Raw genomic sequence first — 27,753 nt, 5'->3', positions numbered from 1 at the left:
AACAGCGTGGACGCAAAAAAAAAAATTTCAACCCGCCACAAGAAAAAATCTCAGGAGTGTTCCCGGGTGAACAGGGCCTCAGTCTCCTCACGGATCCAATTTGTCTCCTTACCAACAGCCATATGACCTCGTTCTCCTCCAGTGTTGCTGTTTGTTAGCGTGTCATGTTCTGACTGGCGTGTTCAACGCAGCGTGATTTTCTTTTATAGTTTCTGTTCTGTTCCTGTGGAGTGGAGCAGTGTCCCGGTCTTCCTTTTCCAACTTTTGCCACCTTTGATTTAAGTTTTCAGTTTACAGAATATCTCATTTTCATTTCCTTAAAGATTGTTATGGCTATGTTGCTTCCCTTTTCCCAAGAACAACCTGGTTTTAAAGGAAATCTTGCCCATCATCCACAATCCTTATGTAAGACATGAACACACATATCTTTCTCTTTTCTGTGTGTTCTAAAGATATAACAACAGCTAAAATCAGGCAGCTAAGAATGCATGTAATGGGACACACCTATTCCGCCTATAAAGCCTTCTGAAAAAAACCTCCAAAAACCGCCAACAAGTGACTAATAATAAAACAAAGTTTTGTCCTTAAATATGTAAAAGGTTTTTTTTAAGCCTTTTTACAAAATTAAAAAAATGCATATCCACGTGGCCGCCGGCATTCTTTGATTTTAAGTATGCGGCCCTCGGTGGAAAAAGTTTGGACACTCCTGTTTTAGACATTCATGTCTTTGTCAAATCTTACTCAGTTTAATCAAAACTTGCTACATATGTGCAGGTTTAGATGTTTAGATGTAATGGTAATCCAAGTTTTATCCAGCATTAGGCAGCACTTGAACACAGCACTTGATGCTATCATCACCCTTAGTTGTACTGCAGTGATGTAGGATGATATTACAAATTCTATTGGATACAAAAGAAATGATTTAATGCTCTTTTCCATGTCCCACTTTTAGTTTTATGAGTACATTATTTAAGTCCGTTTAAGTGTCATCATGCCTCCATGGCCTCAGGATGAGAAAGAATGTTTTTTCTCAAGAGGTGGACACCAAGCAAAGCACCATGCTATCTTTTTTTCCCCCGAATACTCCTGCTTAATTGAAGTGTATTTTGGAAATACACTGTTCTCCGGGGACGCTTCATTAGCACCTGTTAAGAGGAAAGATGGAAGATGAAAGCCATATTTGGATAGCTGCCTTTTAATAAATGCTTGCTTGTCTGAGGATTAAAAATTAAAGTTATCGTCTTTGTGGGCTAAACTTTTGTCCTACATTAAGTCTTCTTCTCTTGGTTGAAAATTTAGTCTCAAATTCACTGGGTGTTTTGAGCACAAACGCAATAACCTAACACATCCTTGCAATGGTTATTATTGTTTCTTTTAATTGAAGCTTAAATTAAGAACGGGAGCTGTTCCCCAAGGACGCGCATTTGTATTCGTAATTGTGGAAGTCTCTGCCAGCTTAATGGGGGCCATTTTAACAGCAAAACAATTACAAATGCAAGTTTAACTATTAAGCAACAGAGAATAAAATGAGCAACGAGAAAAGAAAAGGCCAACTGGGCGGCATTTCAGCTCGCGACATTTAGTATATTATGTTTTAATGGTCGTCCCCTGGAGCATGCTCAACGAATCAATCAGGAAAGATGGGGAAATAAGCCGGATACTGGATTATGATTGTTGTTTTAATATTAACGACACACGCTCCAGTCGTCCCTATCTGCTTTGCTGAGGCAATAACTGCCACAATAAGTTAAGTTGGCAATAAAATTGAGCTTTTATATCCCTGAGCTTGCTTTTTATATCCCTTTGTGGATACATCCTAATTCTCCTTTTTTCCACTCTCGTTAGCCATTGAATCATTTAACAGAAGTGATTCAGATTAAATATAACTCAAGACAGATTTATTCATCTCATCTAAGCGCATAAAAAGGACATTGGGGAGCTTTTTGTACGTATGGCGATTGCGGAGGAAGCACAGTGAAACCTGCAAAAAGGCAAAACAACGCAGAATTAGGTCTCACAAGATCTGTTGATGCTTTGTGTGACGTTATGCATGATGGCGACTTGAATTGTAAAGGCTTTGTGGATGGTTTTTTTGTGTTCCTATTTGGTGACAATTATGGTTGACTTAAGTTGTTCTTCTTCCTTTTGTTGAGGATGAGCCGTATTTTGGTGCAAGTTTTGCAAAAATAGGAAAAAGGAAACCGCCACTGAACAATGTTATTCCTTTAGTTCTCGCTGAACTAAACATGAGCAGGGTATGCCGAGTTCTCGTGAGATTTACTCCGCCTCGCTTAACGTTTTAACATTTTAACATTTTTGGATGTCTATTTTTCCCCCTCTGCTCACGTTCTTCATGCCTTTTTGAGGAGGCCTTCTCATGGAATAGAAAAGGCAAAGAAAAGGCACAGCACAACGCAGAGTAAATCCCTTATGATAGCTGAACTGAAGTCTTGCATGATTTGCTGACGTCTTGTGCGATATTATGTTTTTAAGTTTAAGGTTTAAGTTTTCGTGCAACTTTTTTCTTGTTCTCGTGTTGTGACATTAAAAAATGTCACAAAAACTCCTGCAAAATGTCAAAGAAAAAGAAAAACTCCAGACAGATGTCCTGCAATCATAGTTTGCTCAGCCAAACAAAAAACAGAACAATTTAAATTATCAGTGAATTGAGATCTTGCAAGATTTGCCAACCTTTTTGCGTTTTGCATGACCATGATTCAAACTCAACTTGTGCTAGTCAGATGATTCTTTTACCCCAAAATATGAGTTTGAATTCCGAATTACTGGACTTTCTTTGCCGTGTTCTTTCATCCCTTATTGCAGGGGTGGCCAACCAGTCAGAGATCAAGAGCCACATTTTTTACTGTGTCACCGCAAAGAGCCACATCATTCCCTCCTCACACGCATACCTTTGCTCAGCCAGATTTATGTGACTGTTAAGTTCAGTGCCTTTCGGAAATTCCAGGTCGATGTTGGCGTGGAGTGAGCTGAAGATTTGAAGCTTCGAAATGCGATAGAGACGCCTGACACAAAAGGCAGAGTGGCGTGTCGTTCCGCTCAACAAAAAAATATGAGCTCTCCCACTGTGGTAAAAAGGTCCCGTGTTCATCCACGTATTTTCGTTAAACTGTGCTTTTTTTCCCTGCCATTTTGAGAGCGAATTTGACAAATTATTTTCTCGAAAGATGGCGATCCGACTGGGAAACTTTGAGCTATTTTCATTCAATGTGCATGCTAGCGAAAATACCGTAATAAATTCAAGCAAGGCGCACACAACCGTATTAAACTCAAGCAAAGTGCTAACTAAACTTCGATATGCTTTCATGCCATGTATCATGATAAGTGAATTTCCACAAAGTAGGATTTCTTATATATAAATCAAGTATGTTTGTAGTTAAAGAAAAGAAAAATTGTTTACGTCTTTCTAAATACGGTTTTTAACATTATTAGAGCCCTCTAGACATGGAGTAACACCCCTGTAGTCACCTTTACACTTGTATTACCCAATAAAGTAGACGTAATAAGAGTAAATAAGCCATGTAAGACATCAATAAGACTTGTGCTCATGTGTGTTACTATAATTGTGTTGCCAAGGGGAGTCGTGCGGCGGGCGAACAGGAAGTGACGTCAGGGTCCAGAGCTGAGTTTTAGCTTGGCGTTGGTTACACCCGCCACAGTAGCGTGTGTTTTCATTAGGGATTGTGCCTGTTAACTCAAACCTGCAATAAAAGCCTGTTGTCCTGGTGATCAAGTCTGGGGCTTATGTGTCTCACCGATACGTAAAATTTGCTTTAATAGGCATGTTTTTACTCATAATTGGCCGTATTCAACCACAAAGCAACATGATTTATTAATTTATATATTTTTGGAAAAAGTATGAGAAACTGCGAGATTCAAATTGCAGGATACCTTTTTAATAGAAATTCATTAAAGGCAAAGCCAAGTTTTCTCCACATCCTTTGGACTTCAACTTGCCTTATTCAACCTGATGTCATGGACCAGGGCATTGTCTTAGCCAAAAACTTTCTTCCCCTTTTCCATTTACTTCACTGTCCTTGCTGTCTTCCAACAAAAGGAGACACCAAGTCCTAAGACCCTCCTCAGCAGGTCCCGAGCTTGGCAGGCTGCAATGACTCCCTCAAGGACTAACACGGCCCACAGGGATATTTTCTTTACAGCATTAGTCAGCGGCAGTGATTTAGAGGGAACACAACATCGGCAGTGCTCGTGTAAACAGTGACTAACAGTGACTGTGTTGCTACTGGTCTGCCTCTGAAGTCACTTGATTTTTCCTTGGCTAATACTTCCACTTCAATTTGTTTTCCCCTTTTTGGCAGCGGTAATGCAGTTACTGCTTGAACTGGATAGTGTTTTTCTCTTGTCTGCACTTACTTCCACTGTACTTTGACATGATCAAATAGCATTGACTATTGCCATCTTGCGAGATGAACATGCTCTAATCGAAAATGTCAATCCAATCTGGTCGCCATGCAGTTTGTTCATATTTTTCATTAGTAGTTTTAATATTAAATAATGGAAATGCCCATCCCTAATTACTGGAATAGTAATCTATAAAAATTAGGGCTGTCAAAAATAACTCGTTAACGGCGGTAACTAATTTGTTTCATTAATTACGTTCAAGAGTAACTAACGCAAGCACGTCTCTCAGTCTGACGCTGTTTTATAACTTCATTCTGACCTGAACACATCAACAGCAGTACATTTCCAGCAGCATATACTGTATGTATCTCCAACTCACACACGTCTCTAGTCCGTTCCTCCTGGGAACCACACTTCCTCATTCTCATTTCAAGAATGCCAGATGCCTTCAGGGACACGGCGAGCATCACGAAAACAGCGTTAGAATGCACGTGTGTATGTGCGAATACACAGGAAGATAAAGAAAAACATGAAGTGGCTATTCTTATCACTCACTTCGTAACTCCTTTCGCGGATGTACACTTTGCCACATTTGAGTATGCTGGGAAAATACACTGAAAACAAGTACATTTTCGTTAAATTACGTGATGTCTTTGAACGCAACCCCTCACTGCTCATAATAACACGGTTTAAAGTGTGATTCAGATGTTCTGCTACTATTAAAGAGACTAGTGTTAGACAAATAGTAGATTTTTTTGACTTGTGTGGTATCGTTTAGCTTGATTGACATATTCAGTTCACATGGAGCTGTTAATACATACTGTCATTTATCTTTCTGTTCAGTAAATACAGTAAAAATGGGAATATTTCAGGTGTAGTTGCTCATGGTGATTAATCATGATTAATTCATTTAAAAGCTGTGATTAATCTCAATAAAATGTTTAATCATTTGACAGCCTTAGAAAAATTCGTATCAAGATGCAATACAAAGGTGACTTGTGTCACTTTTTTGATGGTAAGAAGATAACCAATGTAAAATGTAACAAACATTTATTAATGACAAGTTACAACATGTATAGCGACAAAGGAGTCTTCCTAAAGCCTCTTTCACACAGAGTGAAATTTAAGAGCTGATATCTGGCAACTGCTGTGGTTTTCTTGATAATAAACAAAATCTTACGTGAATAGCTATAGCATTGTACTACCAAGAAAATGTAACTCTTATGAGCTATTTTTGTAATCATTGTTATATTTGTCCAAACAAAGGCACCTTTAGTTGTATCAGGCATTAAAATGAACAAGAAACTGAAGAAACAATGGAGGTCTAATCATTTGTTCCATGACTGTAGATGCTTGTGTGACATTGTACATGACGACAAAAAAGGATATTTCCCGTTACTGCGTGTGCTTTCACTCGGCACACTGCGATCAGGTAATTCGATGACGTCAGGCTTATGTTTCCCCAAAATTGTAGTGGAATTCCAAATTTCACAAACTTGGGGAAATTCAACTGTTGCTGTTTGACAGTAGAAATGCTGATTGTCTAATCATACATGTCAACATACGGATCAGCAGGCTTTAAAAAAAAAAAAAAAAAGACAATCCTCACCCTTATAAGACGACCTCAGTCAGAATTCTCCTGTTGTAAACATACGACTGTGCTTCAAGGCTGAGGAATTGTCCTCTCCTTTCATCAAAATAGGGCTTTCATCACTTTGCGCGGCGACTGCAAAAGTGCACGTGTACGACGTCTCTCCTCATTGCCTCGGTCGCTCTTAAAGCTGTGTGTATTTCGCGTGAAGGGAAAAGGAGAATGAGGAGGGGGGATCTTTAAATTCCCTCCAGACTGGCTTATATCATCACAGACACTCCCGTGGCATCCTTTTTTTTTTTTCTTTTTTCTTTTTTTTAATGACGGTTGCAGAAAAGCAGCTTCAAAATGCTTGCAGCCTGGCAGCCAGAAAGAGGAAAGAAAAAATATGTGACTGAGTTCACAGGAGAAGCCGAATATTTTGGAGGGAATAAATTAGCAGCTTCTCTCTTTGGTAATGCGCCAGGCCTCGTGGGAAGCAATACAGCGAGTTGAAAAGAAAAGCTCTGGCTGTCTTATTGGATCTCACTGTAATTGGAGGTTAATTGACACGTCTATTGTTAGTCCAGTGGAGATGGCTTGGGTGAACAAAATAGATTATCAACATGTTGCAACATGATGAATCGAGGCGTGGTGCATTTCCGTCCACGCTGTCATCTTGGTTGCTTGGTTTTACTGGCACTTGCCTTCAAAGCTAAGCAGTAATCGCTCATACCGCCATTTATTAATGGTAATCACCACCTTGCCTGAAACAAATTAAAAATACATATACATCAATGCCTAAAACTAAGGTGGGCCCACTCACGCATGAGCGCAAGGGCACAAGCCATGTGCACAATATACTGTGTGTGTATGTACTGTATATAAAACAGCAAAACTCAAAATAATAAATCCAAGCCTTGGATCACCTATGAGCACACAGGCAAGTGCAATGTACAGTAAATGTGTTATATAACATGTTATATGTGCAATCGCTCCTCTCGCCAGTTAATGATAACCGCCACCTTGCATATTACAAATAAAAAGATTTGATGGTTTACATCAAAATAACAATTTATGTACAAATATAACACCATGAACTATTTATCATTTTCACATTTGGAACTGAACTGTGTGTGTGCATGCGTGTGCGCATGTGTGCGCGTGTGCATGTGTTAAAATTTCCCTACAATGCGTAATCTTTGGCACGCTACACTCCTCCACGCTCTCTCACTTCCTCCTTCCTACCATGTGTGATTCTTCCATTGAAATGATCTCTGCCGAGTTCTTATCAAATGCACTTCTGCCACCTTGTGGCCGTTTTTATGGCTTAAAAGTGCTCTGCAATGTTAATGCATAAGTGCAGAATTGCATCAACACCTCTTTTTGCCTCTCATACAAAAAAAGGTCAAAGACGTTGTTGGGATAGGGCGTTCCGGATTAGAAAAACGTATAAATACGTCTTTGGTATTGAAAGAGTTAATGCAATTATTTCAGCCATCAGTTATAAATAAGAAACCCCACATTTCACAATGAAAATAAACAGAAAGATTGAAAGTAATTCTCATGACCAAAATCCAAGTTATCTTTTGTCCCACATGGGGACAATGTAGACGTGTCACACAACTGATGCAGTCATTTCACCCTCCAGTTATTAATGATAAGCCCCACCTTTCACAAATAAACAGACAGACTCCTAGTAATCCACAAAGTCAGAAAGGTTGTGGTAATAAAGTGCTGTACTATGGAGTAATAGTACGTGCAAACATGTGCCGCAAGTACAGAGCAGTGCGAGTTGCTGATTCGGACTAGAGAACGCAAACTATCGGTGTTAAAGCACCCTTGAAAGAGTCTTCACGAGTGACCCATGTGTCCATGTCCTGCACCTCACATTCTAATAAAGACTAATGTGTTTCCTGACGTCGGCCCCTACTCTCAATTAGCATGATTTACAGCCTCGTTGATTGTCCCGTAAACCAGTCAAACTGTCTCCCAATTCATTCATCTTAAATTAACCATAAATAATTAGACACTATAACCTTTCCTACGTCCCCTGATGTGCTTGAACATGGATTGAAATGCTTCGTCCCTTCTTCCTGTCAGGGAGAAAGAAGGTTATGCGGGATTCCGCCCATGCATGTTGAAGTCTAGCCGAAATCGATCTCCTAATGAGCTGTTGCTAATGGCCCTGACCTATGGCCGCGTTATGAAGGTGAAGTCTTACTCTTTTCATTCTGAGGGGTGGCATCATCAACACTCATTGCTTTTCTCCTGACAGACTTGTTTGTTTGGAACATTGGCTAACAAATGACATCATTATGATGGCGGTGATATTGAGGGCATCACTTTCGGACATTTAGGGGTTTTGTCAGGTAGGGAATCCCAAATAGGATCTTTGGAATGAAGTGTGTGACTTTGAGAATTGTCAGTCCGCTCCTGCGACTTGCTGATTTTATTTTAGGACACGGTACGGTTTGGTTTAGTTTGTTACGGTATGGTTCGGATCAGTCAATGTCTCTGAATCCTCCATGCATCCATCTAATGATTATTGTTACCAAAGTTACCACGGTTATCAATATTGTTATGATAATGTTCAAATTTGCTAAAGATATGTTTGACTGTACAGTGGAACCTTGGTTAGCATCATTAATCTGTTCCAGAGGGTCCGACCAAAGTGTACTCTAACCGAATACATTTTTCCTCATAAGATCTAATGTAAATCCAATTAACCCTTTCCAGAAAGCCCAACATGTTTTTTGTAACATGTTTTTATAGTTTTATATGCAGAAAACAATTCAAAATGCATATATTGTCAATACTGTACATATAAATGATGACTGAAAGGGCTAAATGAACATGTAAGGTTACTTTTACCTTCCAGGGTCTCTCCTAGGATTTTTTTGAAGCTGTGGTGATGAGCCGCCTGGGAGGCAGACTGTCGCTGGGGCAGCATTATTTTTTTTTTACTGTCTTTAATAATGTCAATCTTAAGTCAGCATTAATTAACTTTAAATGCATTTCTCTTGGTCTTTTCTTCCTCTCCTTATCTGTCAAGTGCCAACAGGGCAGACAGGTGGTTCCAGTGCACGTTTTTCAAAAGAAAGTATAGTGAAACGTTTTTATGATAGTTGATATTGATACTGCATTTGATATATTTGATATTTATATACATTTAGAATTGTTTTGTGCATGTAAAACTCTAATTGTAAAACTATAAAAATGTGTTTTGTGTTAACATTTTTACACTTGTGGCATACATGTGTTAAAAGAACAACAGTGTCAACCGCTGATTACATCTTAGACGGGCAACGGAACTGACTTCCGGTTCCTGTTTCCATGTTGTTTCCAAAAGAAACCGTAATCAAATGAGTACCGTAGAGAATTGAACCACCTGGTGGAAAGATATTAGCTAACAATTAGTCACATACAGAATATCATAGGGGAGAGACATGTATTGGTAGTGAAAGATTAGAAGATTTTGCTTGAGGTTTTGTTGGTTTTGGCGGGTCCTGCTGTCCCTTGGGATCAGCGATGCCTTCCTCCGAGAGACAAACTGCTGCCAAACAACATCAAAACGAGGAAAGACAAACCAAAGAAGACAGAATGAAACGATGAGCGTTCCGAGTTTAAACCAGACGGCCTGTCATTTTAGCAGCGGGAGTTTATCCCTTTAAGGTTTTTGAAAAAGGACTGCTGCCTGTCCTCCATCCTGTCCTCTGATATTCAGAATCCAATTAGTAGATGTGTTGTGTGTGTGTGTGTGTGTGTGTGTGTGTGTGTGTGTGTGTGTGGGGAGGGCACCGTAATGACAGCGGGGCAATTGTAAGAACTGCTATCAGGGAGGAACACTGACGAAGGTAATATTTTATTAATGAGGGCTCTGTCTGCCTGCATTCTGCAAATAACATCCCAAGTTTTTAGGAGTTTTTTGATGATGCAGAGAACTTCATCATAAAAAATCTCATCACTTTGGGCCATGCCATATAGTTGGATAGAACATAAAAATATCCTTATTCCATTATTCTCATCCACAGAAGTACATCACTGCTTGAAAAAAAATCCCTTTTTATTAACAATTGCCTTCTCTCTGGCAAACAAGAGAAATGAAATATACCTGCATCCTGTTCTCCGCACTACCCAGCCTTACTTTCAGCTTTTCTAAGTGCTTTTATGAGAGGAGATAGACCACAACGTGGCTCGTCGGGGCCCCCTGTATAAACGCTCCCTTTATTAAATTACTGATTTAAAAAAAAAAAAAAAAGAAGAAGAGGAACGGGTGGTTTGTTTGTTTTGGACTGTCGGATTGACAGTTATAGCACATAATATTCAGAGAATGAAACATGACCTCCTGATGCGGTGATGGAGCGGAGGGGTTTACAAGACAGTTTGCTCCCTATTGCTATTACAGCATCGGTTCTGTTGCTGCTGTGTTGTGCAATGTACTAATAAATTACCTTGTGTTTTTTCTTTCTACTTTCTGATGCACTTCAAATCATTATAAAAGTTTAAAAAATACAGCCTTGCAGGGTGTTCAGATACAACTTTTTTACTTAATACAGCCTTGAGTATCTGCTGATACTGGTATCAATCCGATTCAATATCAGCATCATACATACTTTTCTTAGTTATTTTCACTTGTGGAATGTTAGAAAAGGCTTGATCAAGTGATATTACGCAAACAGAATACAGTCGTAGGTATGAGGGAAAACTCACTTTCTCAAGCTTTGCGGATGTTTCGGACGGCGTTGGGAGACCGGAGGTTTGTTTGGCGAGGATCTTCATGGTGTTTTTTGTGGTTCTGCTTCGGATACGTGATGGGGTTGGTCGTGTTGGACTTGTTGAACTGTGCCACCGCAGGGGACCTGTGCATGACAGGATTCGCACTTGGCTGCAACGTCTTCTTCTGACTTTTGACATCCCTCCTGCTCCTTGCTAACTCTGTGATCACATGGGTTGTATCCGGGATAGAGCTGCTGGATAGAAGTGCTCCAGCAACTGATATCGGAGATTTTAGATACAGGCCGATATAATCCGATTTTTTTTTTTTTTTGCTGATTTCAGACTGATAGTCTGCTTCTAAATTAGCACCCCATCCTCATTGCGGTTTCGGTAATAAGCTATGATTCGAGCATATAAGATCTACTGTATATGATGCAATGATTGGAATAATAAATTCTTTTACTACAGGCATTTGTTGGTTAAATGTTTTTTTTAGGGTTTTAGAATTGCATCATGGACGGGATCAAATACTCTCCTGCACCAGGACCTGTTGCTGCAGTTTTCCCACCTGTGCTTTAATCTTTGCTGATACTGTTTATGTATGCATCCTTTTTTCAATGTCTTAGAGTCTTAATGACTGTAGTAAAAAGTACAGACCCCCAGATTGCAAGAAAAGTTAGTGAAAAAGTTTCCCAAAGTATTTGAGTTCTGATATAGAAAGTCAAATGGGAATAATTTACTCTTGAGCAGGTGCTGCTGCCAGATGTCTTGTTTTACGACGGTAGTTGGCGTTTTTATCTTTTGTAACAGAGTAGTAAGGTTTTATTAAAGGTCTAATTCACTTGACGTGGTAGGTTTGAATATTTTAGTGACATCGATCTCCCTCTGCACAGAACACCTTAAGACGGCGCTGGAGGAGTACATGGTCCGCTTGCCCAAAGTCCGCATCCTGAGGACCAAGAAGAGGGAGGGTCTAATCAGGACTCGGCTGTTGGGGGCCGCTGCCGCCAAGGGGGAGGTCATCACCTTCCTGGACTCACACTGTGAGGCCAACGTCAACTGGCTACCTCCGCTACTCGGTAAGTCTACTCTGATGTTCACAGTGTATGGAGAAGAAAACCGACTTGAAACCACGAAATGTCCTTGAATACCATTGACAGACCGACACAGATTGTCTATTCAACGGAGCAGCACAACAGTAGTGTTGCTTACTAGCAAGCAGTCTGCAAATGCAGAAACCTTTTCGTCAAGAAAAACGCAGATGAATGGCGCAACAGTGGGGCAGTGCAGTCAAGTAGGGAGCAACAAAATACACAAGCCGTGAGTTTGAGACCCCTGCCCTTAACTATGATGAAGGTGAGGCATCTAATTCTCCAGCTGTTATCATTGAGGACGTATCCGTATTGTACTGAGCAGCCAGGACAGAGGTGTGTTTACGACTTTCCCACTTTGTTCTATGGTTGTCATCACAATTTCACTTAGGCTTACGATCCTTCTCTGGTGGCATTCATATAATAATAGAGTATAACATCTAACTTTGGACTGGTACTGTAAGTGTAACAAAAACAGCTATAAAGCATAACAGACCAAAGTCTCTAAGCTAAGGTGTTACATGGCATGGCTCTGGATTTGTGTGCGGTTTTTGCAGCATTGGAGGGCAAATTCGGAATCATTCAACTGACAAACCTGACTTTACAGGTTTTACTGTTTTCTGTAAATCCAGGCTGCCTGGTAGCAATCATAAAGCGACAATATGTGGTATCCAATCGGAAATTCTCACACTGTGCTCCTCAGACCGCATCGCCCAGAACAGAAAGACAATCGTCTGCCCAATGATCGATGTCATCGACCACGACAACTTTGGCTACGAGACACAGGCGGGCGACGCCATGCGTGGTGCGTTTGATTGGGAAATGTACTACAAACGCATCCCCATCCCTCAGGAGCTGAAGAAGGACGACCCCAGCGAGCCCTTTGAGTGAGTTGCGCTCATTTATTGATGTTATTGATGACTTAAGTCGGTCCTTCAATGTGGAATTATTGTTGCAGGAACATCAAAGATAAAGCAAAACATGCGCCGAATGCCATTGATGCTTGCTGAACTGCGGTTTTGCGCAATAAGCTGGCATCACACGTGACGGCGATTCAAGCGTGGAACTTTAGAGGCATATTTAGGGCCTGATCAAATCCTTTCACTTTTTTTCCCAAATTCCGTTTAAATTGTTTTTTTATTCCGTTTTGTAAAAAAGGTTTGTTTCTACCTTTTTCCATTCTGTAGTAATCAGCGGTAGAATATCGGTAAGTTTCAGGAAAAATATCAGTTCCCAGCGGAAAAAGGGAAACATTTCAAGCATAACTTTCACTTTGACACTTTTTAAATCAAAATAATTTATTTAAAAATATACCACTATGAAGTGTTTACAATTTCCACATTTGGAACTAAACTGTGCGCGAGCGTGTGTGAGTGTGCATGCACAATGTGTAACCTTCTGCATTTTACACTTTGACGACAGCTATGAAAATTAAACGAGACTCATCTTTCTAATGCATCTCAAATCATTTATTCAAATTAAAGTTGATTTTGTTATTATTGTTACGTCTTAAAATAACACAAATGGTTCTTCTTAGTTCTTTCTACACTTACACGAGAATTAACAACGTTAAAAAACAAACCATTGTTCGGTTCTTCATCTTCTTTTTGCACGTGTACGCCAGTTAAGAATGTAGAAAAAATGAGATGCAATGAGACGACACCTCCATCATTTGTGATTAAAGCGTTCATTTAAAACAGACAACACTTCCTTTAGACTCTTTGGATAGTGACAAGGGTCATCACACTTGAGAGGAAGATTTAAACTCAGTGGTCCTTGAATATTCCCATCCAGTGTTTAGATTCATTAGAACGGGTCAAGTTGATGTCTTCCATTTTGGTCATTTCACATTGAGGTGGGGGTGTCGAGGCCTGAGAGAAAGAGGTGTTGAGAAAACGACATGAGAAATAAAACGCCACACACACACACACACACACACACACACGCACACACACACGATGGATCTTTTTTTTCCACTGAGTCAATGTCAATCAGAATGAAAATGAAAATCTTTGCGACTCAAATTGGATTTGCACTGATGAAGGTCATCTCGTCGGGCAAGAAGAGAAGACTAATTCAAAAAATGAGGATTGATTCCGACCATTATGCAGCTCCTTTTCTTTCTTTTTTTTGTATCCTTTCGTTTTTCTTATCTTCCCGTTGCACGAGGCGATGATACCTACTGTATTTTCCCCGGGGGACGAAGAACACTGAGGAATGTCGTCCAATTAATCCCTTAAAATTTCCTCAAATGTGACCCCATGCTGACTGTAGTAATGGCTTCATTTTAGCTATTTTAAACTCTGTGCTTCACAAACAAAATTCCAGTTAAAGTCTTACAGATGGGTTTATCGTTGTTTTGTCTCACTGCACCATGAGGCGATGATGCTCTCTTTCCTCCCAGGCTTTGCCTTTTAAATTTCCCAAATATATATAGATAGATACTTTATTCATCTCCAACAGCGGAAATGAATGTGTGAGGCAGCATGTACAAATCACAAACAATACAATAATAAACCACACAAAAAAAACAGTGCAATCGTCCCTCGCCACTTCACAATTCAATTTTTGCGGCCTCACTCTATCATGGTTTTTCAAAAATATATTAATAAATCATGCTGTTTTGTGGTTGAATATCGCCTATTATTCGTCAGAAAATGTGCATATTGAAGCAAATTTGACATATTTTTGCCTAAATTAAGCATTTTCAAAAATGTCTAAATGAATTAAAATCCAAATATAACGCATTCAAAAGACGCTGTGAATGATATGTAGTATTCTACACTGGTCACTAGGTTCAGTAATGTAAAAACAGGCTTTTATTGCAGGTTTGAATTATTTCACAACAGGCACAATTATTATTAAAAATCCCTAAGAAGACACAGGCTACTGTTGTGGCCGTAACCCATGCCAAGCTGAAACGTAACTCTGAACACCCGATGTCACTTACTGTCCACCTGCCACTCAGCTCCGCAAGGGAACACATTTATAGCAACACACCGGCTTATTTATGTCTGAAATGGCTTATTTACTCTTATTATGGCTACCATATTGGGTTATACAAGTGTAAAGGTGACTACAGGTGTGTTAGTTCATGTCTAGAGGGCTGTAATAATATTAAAAAATGTAGTTAGCAGGTCGTAAACAGGTTTTATATGCTCTAACTACAGAAATATTCCATTTAAAAACAAAGACTAACAAAATTCACGTATTCACGGTCGGGTCTGGAACCAATTAACCACAATAAATGAGGGATTACTGTACCACAATATCAGTCAAACATGGTGAAGAAACTGGATTTGATAACTTCCTTGCTTCGGTTATTGGAAGTCGTTTGCTTTAGACAGACATCCTGTCAGTTAAGACAACAGTGACCCAATGGGTTAAGAGTGTCATCACTGAGTAGGTTTAGCCACCTTCAAGGAAAACCTTCTCTTGCTAGAAATGGGAATCAAACACAGAAAGGTGAAATAAATGTAACATTTATCACAAAAGTCAGGATACCCCTGACATTTCAGCAAGCATTTTATTATCTACCACGGCCATTATTAGTATTTCCTGGTTATCTAGCCTCCAAAGACCAATAAATGTAAGTCTAATAATGTTTACCATCTTGCAGGTCTCCAGTGATGGCGGGAGGGCTGTTCGCTACAGACAGGAAGTGGTTCTGGGAGCTCGGCGGGTATGATACGGGTCTGGAGATCTGGGGAGGAGAACAGTATGAGATATCCTTCAAGGTAAAGAAACATGTTGGTATTTTTTTCAAAAAATATTGGCAAAATTGAAAGTAGTCAATATTCTGTCAGTGGCTCCACCCTTCATATTCACCTGAAAGCATGTGCAAGCGTTTTATCGCTATCGCTATGCCTCTATGTTGTGGCTGGGAGATATTCTCCACGAATGTTTCAGCGCTTGTTGCCGTCAAAGCCAAACAAACTGAGCTGCACAGGAGACTCCACATCAATCATGCTCAAAAACGACTTATTAGATTTGTGCTTTTGTTTGGTGTTTCAACATGAATTATTCTTTAAGCGGCGGCCACTTGGTCAGCATGCTTAGAAACCCTCCGCCCCCCCATCATCCTGAGTGTCCTGTCACAGTAATTGAATTGTGCTTTGAAAGAGCAGAGCTTGTGTCATCTCACTTAATCAAGCACAAAGGCCACCCTTGGGGAGTCTGATGTGATGGGACGGATGCTGCGGCGCAAAAAAGCAAATGTTGTTTGTTCCCTGCTGTACAATTGTTTGTTGGGAGTAGAAATGGAATGTCCCCACTGTCAAATTTGCTCCACTTTCTACTGTCTGTTTATATTAACGTATGCCATCATGGCTAATGATGTGGATGTAGCTGCAGTGTAGACAGGAACCCAAACCTAGAATTTGGGAAGTAAGTGTAGTGGGTATAGTGAGTAAAGCATCGGGGAAGACCCAGGACATGTTGGAGAGACGATGTCTCTCAACTGGCCTGGGAATGCCTCAGGATCCGCCGGGAGGAGCTGGACGATGTAGTTGGGGAGAGGGAAGTCTGGGCTTCCCTGTTTAGGCTGCTGCCCCCACAACCCGAACTCGGATAAGCGGAAGAAGATGGATGGATGGATGGAACACCCCTGGGAGGCGTCCGGGAGGCATCCTAACCAGATGCCCAAGCCACCTCATCTGGCTCCGCTCAATGCGGAGGAGCAGCGGTTCTACTCCGATTCTCTCCTGGATGACAGTGCGGCTGCTTGTACCTGCAGTCTTGTCCTTTCGGTCACTACCAAAAGCTCATGACCATAGGTGAGGGTAGGAACGTAGATCGACCCGTAAATTGAGATCTTTGGCTTCTGGCACAGCTTTCTCTTCATCACAACGGACTGATGTAGAGTCCGCATCACTGCAGATACCGCACCAATTCGCCTGTCCATCTCGCGTTCCATCCTTCCCTCACTCGTGAACAAGACCCCGAGGCACATAAACTCCTCCACTTGGGCCAGGATGTAATCGCTGACCCGGAGATGGCACTCCACCCGTTTCTGGGCGAGAACCATGGACTCAGACTTGGAGGTGCTGATTCTCATCCCGGCCACTTCACACTCAGCTGAGAACCGATCCAGTGACAGTTGGAGGTCACGGCTCGATGAAGCCAACAGGACCACATCAACTGCAAAAAGCAGAGACCCGATCCTGCAACCACCAAACTGGAACCCCTCATTGCCTTGGCTGCGCCTACAAATTCTGTCCCAGAAACCCTGACTGGAAACGGGTCCGACTTATTGCCGGCAATGAGAACCAAACTCGTGGCCACGTGGTCAGCAAATGGGGTCTTGTTGGGCAAACTCCCATGCACCGTGCATTTTTAGTATCATATAAAGATGTAACCATTTTAAGAATATGTTTCTTTGTGCAGGTGTGGATGTGTGGAGGTCGCATGGAGGACATCCCGTGCTCCAGAGTGGGACACATTTACAGGAAGTATGTCCCTTATAAAGTTCCTGGAGGGGTCAGCCTGGCCAGGGTGAGTCTCATCACTTTTTGCTGAAAATCTTCCCACGACAAACATGACTGTGTTCTTGTCTTGTTAACGTGTTTTCTGTAGCAACCTATAAAACTTAACATTACAGCAGCATGCAGTGATTTTGTTGAACGTGTTGAAACATCCACTGGTGTCCGTCATGCAAAGGCAGCAGGCAAGTTCTTCCACCCAGCACATTCTGTAGTTATACAAGCCAAGACCTTCCAGACAGATAATGCAGCGTTTGTGCGGGTCAAGAGATCCACCTTGCCACCTTCTGGAATGTAATCAGTGCAGAGAGGGATGGCAGGACTGAATGGGGAGACTTCGCCGCCAGTTGAGCTGCAGGCAATGAACCATGCTGTAGTTTTTTTTTGTTTTTGTTTTATGTGTGTGTTTGTGTGTGTGTGTGTGTGTGTGTGTGTGTGTGTGTGTGTGTGAATGACTGGAGGCTTTTTTTTTTTTTTTACCCCTTTTTCGCATCTGTACCTTCCAAGGCCAGAGGATTTGTATTCTTCCATGCGAGGCTCACTCACTCACTCACTCACTCACTCAACCTGTGTTCTCATCGCCGTCCCCAGGCTCCAAGGCTGGCTTTTCTTCTTTCTTTCTTTATTTTTATTCGACTGCCCTGAATGGATGAATGCTTTGCTATTATTGCTCTTGCGTCAGTCTTTGATGCTTGCAATTGTCAGAGCTGAAAAACGTGTGCTGAAGAAGTCATTCACTGCTTGTACATCCACCTGCGAGTATTTTTTTGCCCCTTCCTTTCACTTAGTGCAAATGGTGCACAGTGCCAGAACAACATTCAAATTGTAGCTTATGTGTCAAAAGGAAAGTGAGAACCGCAGTCTTTTTATAATCCAGTTCAAACTCGAAAAAGTTTGTCGAAAACATTAAAAAAAAAATGGTGGAAATTGGAGTGAGGTTCCCCAGGCTGGCGAAGTTAGCGCTTTTGCATTCTGCCAACTTTCATACATTTTCTATTATACTGTAAGGAAAGGAAGAACACTTGGGAATGGTTTAATTTAATTTAACTTTAAAAAGCTAACAAAGTTTGTTGTAAATGTTGCTATAATGTAGAATATATTTCAAAACAGATGATGGAGATTGAAGCAAGGCTCCCCAGTGTGGTCAAGTTAGCACTTTTGCATTCAGCCAGTGTTTGTATATTTTGTATGAAAGACTAAGTTCTTGTTTGTATATTGTTATTCTTGTTGTGAGTGTGCACACTCAGTTGTGATATTTTCTTTAGTGATTTAATCCAGGAAATCGGAGTGAGTTTCCACAAGCTGGCCAAGTTGGCGCTTTTGCATCGGGCCAACTTTTTCTAGCCATGTTAGCACTTTGCTTGGAAATATTTTTTTATTTATTTTATGTTTATTTATTTGGAGAATTTAAATGATAATTACAAAATGTTTAATTATGATTGATTCATTGTAGATATTTAAAGATTTGTTAGTAAACAAAAAAACAACAAAATATAGTAAATATATACAAAGTATTTCACTGTTAATTGTATCATTGTTACATAATTGAGATTCATCAATTGTATGAAAAAATTCTAATTCAGACCCAACTCGTCTGCTGTCAAGGCCTTAACAGCAGAATTGAAAACAGGAAGTGAAAGTGAAAGAAGCTCAGTGTTACTGTGGCCAGTTTGAACCAAAATAAGTAACAAAGTTTGTATTGTAAGACTCGTACTCGATAGACCCACGACCCAAACTGGTGGAAAGTGAATGGATTGAGGTTCCTCAGCCTGGTGTAGTTAGCGCTTCAGTACGTTACCATTCTTTAGCAACTATTAGACTTCTTCGTTATTGTCGATGGCACACATTTTGCTCAACCAAAAACTGGATGTAAAAATTTACAATTAATTGCTAATTTATTGCTAATTTTGTTATCTTTCTTCATCACAATTTAGCCAACTTTCATTTTCGGCTACACTTAACTTGATACCAGCCATTTTTCAAAATTCAACCCCTTCAGTACCGGCCATTTTAGACTATTTTGACAGATTTTTCAAGGCACACAGAATATTGTGTTCTATGGCTATGTAAAACATGGAACCTATCCAAAAAAAAGATTAGACTGCCATCTTTCATCAGAAAAAAAAGTTTTCCTACCTTTTTCCGTTGTTTAGTAATCAGCAGTAGAACATTGGTAAGTTTCTGAAAAATATCAGTTCCCAACAAAAAAGAGAGAAACTGATTTTTGTGAAAAGATACATTTCAAACATAACTTCACTATGACACATTTTCTTTACTTTGTGACAACTCAAAGATCTGAACAACTGTACCACAACATAAACAATACAAAAAATATTTATAAAAATATACCATAAAGAATTTACAATGTTCACATTTGGAACTAAACTGTGTGTGTGTGCGTTAAAATTCCCCTACTGCACGCTACACTCCTCCACGCTCTCTCACTTCCTCCTTGCTGTCGAGTGTGTATACATGCAAAAGATCCATGCCGAGTTCTTATCCAATGCACTTCTGTCACCTTGTGGCTATTTTTATGGCTTAAAACTGCACTTACAGTGACATCTTTTGCGTCACCACCTCTTTTTGCCTTTAGCGCAAAAACCCCCCATAAAAGACGTAAAAATACATCTTTGGGAGCAGGCGTCTTTGGTATTGAAAGAGTTAATGATAACTCCCATTTGTTTGGAATGTATTTTATTAAAGGAAATGACGTTTCTCTGATTCCAGAACCTGAAGCGAGTGGCAGAGGTGTGGATGGACGAGTACGCCGAATACATCTACCAGCGTCGACCCGAGTACCGCCACCTGTCTGCGGGTGACATGACGGCGCAGAAGGAGCTGAGGAGCAGCCTGAACTGCAAGAGCTTCAAGTGGTTCATGAATGAGGTAGCCTGGGATCTGCCCAAACACTACCCGCCCGTGGAGCCTCCTGCCGCTGCGTGGGGGGAGGTAAGTAAGCTGAATTAACAGGAAACGCTCCACTTCCTGGTGTACAACTTCTCTGCGTGTTTGTGTGGTAGATACGGAACGAAGCCAGCAGCATGTGCATGGAGACGAAACATTTTGTGTCGGGCAACCCCGTACGCCTGGAAGATTGTGTCAAGGCGCGGGGTGAGGTGAGGTGGGGAAACGGACAGGTGAGTATTCAAATAAAAGCAAATGACCGTAATTTCCAGTGTATAAGACGCACCGGTGTTTAACTCGCACCCACTGATTTTGGAGAGAAAAACAGATGTGTACATATATACACCGCACCAGACTTATTAGCCGCACATGTCCATGTCATAAAATGCCATACTGTGGCGCGCACGAGTCTGTGAGGACCAGTTAGCTCCTTACTTGACAGGAGCCAATCGTGAGCGTAACTCAGAACAAGCTTACCAACCCATCGGAAATTGCAGGAGGTCATCACTCAATGTCTGGCTCACAGGTTCATGTTGGGTAGAAGGCTAAAATCATCACACAGCAACTTACCACTCAAAAGGGCGCAAAAAAATATACAAGACAAGTACCAATACGAGTTTACAATAAAAAAAACTTTTTTTCAACTATTTTAACTTCTTCCTGTGTCCACCAGAGGGAGCCCATCACGCCTCCCTGTGGAGCTCCCTCTGGTGGACACAGGCAGCTGAACGAATAATTGCAGTGCCCCAGCAGCCATGGCCAATGAACTGCCTTGCGGGGAAGCAATGCATGATGTTAGTTGTTGTTTTTCATTCTAAACGTGTCTATTTGTGCTTGCCTTGTATATTTCTTATCTACCTTTTGAGTGTTCAGTTGCTGTGTGATGAATTTAGCGTTCTAAGATGACACTGGGGGTCATACTGAGCACTGGCCTCCTGCGATTTCCGATGGGTTTGACAAGCTTGTTGTGAGTTCCCTTATAGCTCGTGATTGATTCGCGAGCGGCACAGTAGTAGTTCTGAAGTAAAGGAGAGGTCACAAGATTAGAACATGGCCATAAATTAGCTGCACCAGCTGCAGGGTTCAAAGTTTAAGAAAAAAGTAACGGCTTATATACCGGAAATTAAGGTAGTTCTGATTCATTGGTCTAAATCCAATTCATCTCTTCTAGAAAACCAAAACAGATTTACTTTTACAATCATAGTTTTGATTTCAAATCTTCGTTGGGCATCTCTGTGTGGAGTTTGCATGTTCTCCCCGTGCGTGTGTGGGTTTTCTCCGGGTACTCCGGTTCCCTCCCACATTCCAAAAACATGCATGTTAGGTTAATTGTCCATCGGTATGAATGTGAGTGTGAATGGTTGATTGTCTGTGTGTGCCCTGCGATTGGCTGGCAACCAGTCAGGGGTGTACCCTGCCTCTCGCCCAAAGGCTCCCACGACCCTAATGAGAATACGCGACAGGAAGATGGTGTCCGTGTGGTGTCTCGCTGCCACATCTTGTCTTTGGAAACGGTAGTCTTCACTGTGTTAAAAGTAACCTTAAATGTTCATTTCGACCTTTCATTCATCATTTATATGCGTGTAGAATTGGTTTATGCATGTAAGACTGTAATTATATGATTCTAAAAACCTCTTTTAACATTTTTGAGAGTCAACCACTGATGACATCATAGACGGGCGGCATATCTGACTTCCAGTTCTGGTTGCCACTTTGTTCGCTAGCTAATAGGATGCTAACAAGGCAGGATGTTTTCTGATTTTAAAAAGATATATATGAAGATTACAGATGGACCCACACAGTGTATTAATAACACAACAAGACGGGCGCCATATTCTATGCTAACGGGTGAATGCATGCGAACTGAGGCAAAATTGTGGCTTACATTTTTCACGTGAACCAGAAGACATACTAACGCGAACCGAGGTTCTACTGTACCAAAGCTAAAAGCTGTACGAAAAGATGCGATCCACTCTGTTGGCATGGTGAATTTGTTTGTTTGTTTGTTACGATTCATTCATCACAAATACAAAAAAGTCCAAGCGTATGAAAAAGTAAGCAATGAGTTGTTTCCAAAATGTCACACGTTTACAAATATAAGAAGTGAGGATAATTGTTTTAAAAACATGTCCTGGCAAATTGTAGATGGGAGAGAAATAGCACAAAAGAAGTGAAATTGCTGAAATAATGTGTGTTTTGTTTGTGATTGTGGTTGACTTTCCTGAAGTGTGTTTCAGAGGCATTGTTGATGCATTGTTCTTTTGTTGATGCAGTAAATTGCCCCTCAGGTAATTGTGTTCCTAGCGCTTAACACACACTTTATTAACTTTACACGGTCCTCAAGGAGTGTGTTTGTTGCTGCACGTCACGGCCGAGATGTGTAATCACCAGTTTATAATACAGCCCTAATGGATTGTACGTCTCTTTCTGTCCCCACTCCTCAAACGCTGCAACGGCAGCTCCGACACTTTAATTGCTTTCAACTGCAGATGCATTGTTATTTAATCTATGTCACAGTAGTCATCTTTGTTATAGCGCCACCCAGGAATGGATTAGCCGCAAATCACAGGAGGGCCGTCTGGCAGCCGTCCTTGTCGTCGTGTTTTTTTTTGGGGGGGGGAGTTTAAGAGTGGAGCAAGTGGATCAGGGAAAGCTTTAAGCCAGGAGTGTTCAAACTCCTGGCTCCATTTTGATATTTTGTAAGAAGTTTCTAGATGAGCTTTGTGACAGAAGTGAAAAGGCCTATTATTAGTACCAACTTCACTCTTTGCTCTTTTTTTCCTCTATTTTTGCCGTTGTTTTTTTTATTTTCCAAATGTTTCAGCTTTCTTCTTAAATCATCTCTGTAAATGTTCTTCTCTTAATATTATGACTTTATTCTCATAAGTTTTTGCCTTATTCCCAAAATATGATATTTTTCCCCCCAACCTAATTTATTCAAGAATTACAACTTTATTTTGTTTGGTTTCTCATAATATTACGACTTTTAAAAAATAGCCAATTTTTTCCTTAATATTTGAACTCTATGCTGCTGAAATGACATTATTTTTCCTCATAATATTACAAGTTTATTCTTGTAAAATTGTGACATTTTTTCTCTTCAGAATACCAGTTTTTGTAAAATTGCAGCTGTTTTTTTTTTTTTATTCCTGCTGTTGTTTTTTTTTTTTTTTATTAATTTAATTATTTTGTAACTAGTTATGTTCTCGGAATTTTTTTTCTCATAATTATGACTTTGTTCCCAAAATATTGTGACTTTATTTTAGTAACATTATCGCTGTGTACACAACCTCATTTTTGAAAAAAATGTATTCGTTGTTTTGTTTTTCAGAATATTACGACTTTACAAAAAGTAAACACCTTTTTTCTTTAATATTTCAACATTCTACTAAAATTATGAATTCATTATTTTTCCTTATAACATTACATTTTTCTCATAAAATTACGACTTTTTCTAGCTAAATTACAACTTTTATCTTTTAATATTTTGACTTTATTCCTGTAAAATTCCAACAGTTTTTTTTTTATTATTTTTACTGCTGTTTTTTAATTATTATTGTCCAACTAATTCAAATTCTTGCATATTTTCTTCTCATAATAATGGCTTTATTCCCAAAATATTTTGACTTTATTCTCGTAACATTATCACTTTTTCTGCAACCTAATTTCCAAAAACTGAAACTTTATTCATTATTTTGTTTGTTTTTCCCAATATTACAACTTTTTAAAAATAACGACTTTTTTATTCAACACTTAATACTAAATACTTTAACACTTACTTACAACATTATGCTCCTAAAATTACATTATTTTTCGTCATATTATTACAACATTATTCCTTTAAAATTGCAACTTTTTCTCACAATATTTTGGCTTTATACTTGTAAAATTACTGCAGATTTGTCCATTTTTGCTGCCGTTTTTTTCATTTATTTCCTTTTCTTGCCAAAGTTATATTTTTAGAACGTGCCGTGGGCCAACAAAACAGCCACGGGCAGCAAATGGCCCCCGGGTCGCACTTTGAACACCCCTACATTATCAATGTAAAACTTTTAGTTTTTTCCATTCATTAATCATCTTCTCAAAATCTGTCATTTTAATGAAAGGAACTGTGACACTGTTTGTGGAATTACTTGTAAATGTAAGAACTACAGCTCCTCGTACAGTTGGACATGTCAGTCACGTACGTCATTTTATGTACCTACGTTATATGCATATGTCTTACCTACTAGACTGAAATGAGTGCCATATTTAATCAAATATTTATATATATAACTATTATTATTAAATGACATAATGTCAAACATACTTGCAGGTGTTCACGTTCGGCTGGAGGGAGGACATCCGCGTGGGCGACCCCATGCACACAAAGAAGGTTTGCTTCGACGCCATCTCCCACAACAGCCCCGTCACGCTGTACGACTGTCACGGCATGAAGGGCAACCAGCTGTGGCGCTACCGGAAGGTAAACTACACTTGTTCATTGTACAGTGACTGTAACTGTCGCCTGCATGAGAAAGTGAAAAGTAAAATATTTTCTACAAGTCCATTGCACAACGCAGCAGCAAGAGAACCAATATTGTAATAGGGGGAGGAGCAAACTGCCCAGTCAGCATTAATAGCGCTGATGAGTTGATTGTAAACAAGTGTAACACACGTGAGCGTCACGCCAACATGTGAGTAGCAACACTCATGATACTTCAAATGCAGCTACTGCCATCTTGGGAGATAATCAAAAGCACTTTAGGAGGTTGCCTACAGCCACAGCTGTTAATGGGCAATGTTTTTTGACTGAATCCTAGTTAGAAACCCCAGCAGTTATTTGATTTTGTCAACCTCACACCTGGCAACTACAGGACACTCGGTGGATAATCCAATAGAGGTGTTGATTGAAGCATATCGGGTACATAGCGTCCCTCACCACTTCGTGCTTTGAATTTCATGGCGTCACTCTATTATGTTTCTTCAAAAATATATGAATTAATAAATGCTGTTTGGTGTTTGAATATGGCCTATTATTAGTCCAAAAAATATGCATATTTAAGCAAATGTTGCATGTTTCTTGCCTAAATTAAGCATTTTCAGACATAAAAATGGCTAAATGAACTAAAATACAAATATAAGGCATTCATAAGACTCATTCAAAGACACTGGGGATATGTAGTATTCTCCACTGGTCACTAGGTGTCAGCAACATTACTGTCATGTTCGGTGAGACACACAAGCACCAGAGTTGATCACCGGAACAACAGGCTTTCAATTTCTAAATAAGGAATCATACTTCACGGAAATTCACTGATCACTGTCGGGTCTGGAACCAATTAACCGCAATAAAGGAGGGTTCACTGGACTGCACCGTAACCACATCTTGTCCTTTCTTCCTGTTTCCGTCCACTAGGATAAGCGCTTGTATCATCCCGTTAGCAACAGCTGTATCGACAGCAACGCTAGCGAGCGCCGCATCTTCATGAACACATGCGACCCCACCTCCCCCAGCCAGCGGTGGCTCTTCGACAAAACCAACAGCACCGTGCTGGAGAGCTTCAACCGCCAGGCTGCCGACTGAGCTGCTAGCGTCTGGCTCCCACGAGTGGGAGGTTTGATTGATGGGGTTTATTCCCTGAATGTACCCACATTCCTCTCTCCTATTTCCCTGACTCTTTCCCGCCTTATTTGCAGCCTTTCTTCACCACCAAGTTCCTTATTTGAACGCCTCCAGTTTATCTCCACGTCTTCCACCTCTCAAATCCTCTCGTGTCCCACCACCTCCGACACCCAACCCCCTCCGCTGGATTGGGGGCGGGTGGCGTCACGGGAGACCAGGGTGGTGTCGCCTGTTCTTTGTCGCTCAGCCAAAATGGTTGTGACACGTGGGTGAAGCGGGGCAGAACCACTCTGAAAATTACCAGGTGGATTGATGCGCCCCCGCTGACCATTGCCCCCCAACTTGATCTAATCTGCTGTCCATCACTTTCCTCTCTTCTTTTCTATTTTTTTACTTTCATTTTTCGTACATTTTCAAGCTGCTATCACCACTTTTACAATATATGTTGCTGCTCCCCTGTTTGCTGAATGAGTGCACAAACACGGGGGCTCGAAATGGGCGGCGGCCCCAACTCCAGCTCCATTTGGCGTGAGGCTGGCCTGCGCCCACCCAGCTGACATCACTTTTAGCATAGAGCGCAATCAAGGGGTCATCATCCAAGACGAGAGGTGGCACCCATGTAGCTCCCCCCGGGGGCCGGTTGGCGTCCTGTGGCAACTTTTATGCACTTGTGATAAACTTGAATGAAGTCTTAGTGCCTTGTTGAAAATTTTAGCTGTGTGTGTGTGTGTGTGTGTGTGTGTGTGCATGTGTGTTTGTGTTGGACAAATACCCAGAACACGGGAGATGCTTCTAGTGAGTTGAAACTGTTTGGACCGTGACTTTGCCGAGGGAACCTGAAGGCACCGCTCACCTCCAAGACTGAAATGAGTGACTAAAACTATTTTGCTTAATAGCAAACCACAACCACAGCCTTTGACCTTTTCTGAAGGAAGTTGCCGATTTAGCTTCCCTACCTGTTCACTCCAAAATATATTTATAGGAAAGGGATTTTTCTTTATTTGTTTTATGCTGTCTTCTCTTTTTGTTTTGGTCCTGTGGTTCTTCTTGTGATCCTTAAATGTGAATGGGTTTTGGGGGGGGTGACGGGGAGTTGGTGGCTTAATATGCACTTTTGGGCCCTTTTAATCACTTCTAGGGAGAAATCCCTTGTGGAAGCTCAAAAAGAGGTCTTATTAGGTCCAAATTAGCCAAAACATGTTGCATATTGTTCAACTGGTGCTAATTTCTACAGCGAGTTAAATGAACATTTTCAGCCCATGAAGGAGACCCATGGAACTCTTCAAAAGTACAATTTAAATATTGTAAATTATTTCAACTGTTTTTGTTTTTTGTAGTATGAAAAACTAAATTCCCCTCAATGATCTCGTCAAAGCTATGAAAAATAAGAATGAATCCTATTTTTCTGTGTTCGTGTCATCATGTGACCAACCCACATGTAGCCAAGCGTACATTTTGTTTTTGTACGGCCGTAAATTAAAAAATCTTTGTCATTTTCTACTGATGTTGCAAGTGCAAAAGTTTATTTAGATATTTAACAATGAAGCTGGAATTGTATGATATTTTTGCTGAAAATTGTTTAAAAAAATAAATAAATAAAAGGTTTCTATATTTGGATGAAAATCGTACAAGTCTGCTTTTTTATTTTGAATACTTGTAGATGAAACTTTACTGTTTCTCATGAGAATTTAGTAGGAAATGGAACAAAACCTAATCAGCACTGCAATGATTCATCAGCTGCCTCTGTCCACCAGAGGGAGCCACAGGAGACTCCCTCTGGCCAGCCATGTCCAATGAAATTTTTTGCTGGGACAAAATGCATGATGGGAAGTTGTTAAAATTGTTGTTTTATGTTAAACTCGTATTGGTACTTGTATTGTATCTTTCTTTGCTACCTTTTGAGTGTTAAGTTGCTGTGTGATGATTTTAGCATCCTTTGTAAGAGGACACCGTTAGTCAGACTGTTATATCGAGTAATGACCTCCTGCGATTTTAACCAACATT

The 27,753-nt window shown here is 40.4% G+C and overlaps 1 protein-coding gene across 4 annotated transcripts in view; it reads left to right on the top strand.

The window, feature by feature from the left end:
• LOC129169335 (polypeptide N-acetylgalactosaminyltransferase 10-like) overlaps positions 1-27,391 on the top strand; it is a 96,368-nt gene extending 68,977 nt beyond the window's left edge. For 2 of the 4 annotated variants that reach the window (XM_054755685.1, XM_054755687.1), the window contains exons 5-12: positions 11,563-11,748; positions 12,464-12,647; positions 15,380-15,497; positions 17,146-17,253; positions 19,968-20,189; positions 20,261-20,377; positions 24,460-24,609; positions 25,543-27,389. In XM_054755685.1, coding sequence (XP_054611660.1) covers positions 11,563-11,748; positions 12,464-12,647; positions 15,380-15,497; positions 17,146-17,253; positions 19,968-20,189; positions 20,261-20,377; positions 24,460-24,609; positions 25,543-25,710 — 1,253 coding nt within the window. In that variant the 3' untranslated portion in view covers positions 25,711-27,389. Of the gene's footprint in view, positions 1-11,562; positions 11,749-12,463; positions 12,648-15,379; positions 15,498-17,145; positions 17,254-17,359; positions 17,426-17,547; positions 17,599-19,967; positions 20,190-20,260; positions 20,378-24,459; positions 24,610-25,542 lie in introns of all 4 variants that reach the window. The other 2 variants (XM_054755684.1, XM_054755686.1) reach the window with 2 other exon arrangements.
• The last annotated feature ends 362 nt before the right edge of the window (positions 27,392-27,753 follow it).

This window comes from Dunckerocampus dactyliophorus, chromosome 16 (genome assembly GCF_027744805.1).
Source record: "Dunckerocampus dactyliophorus isolate RoL2022-P2 chromosome 16, RoL_Ddac_1.1, whole genome shotgun sequence".
NCBI classification, from domain to species: Eukaryota; Metazoa; Chordata; class Actinopteri; order Syngnathiformes; family Syngnathidae; genus Dunckerocampus; species Dunckerocampus dactyliophorus.
The sequence above is the reverse complement of the archived record's forward strand: the minus strand, read 5'-3'. Positions and strand labels throughout refer to the sequence as shown.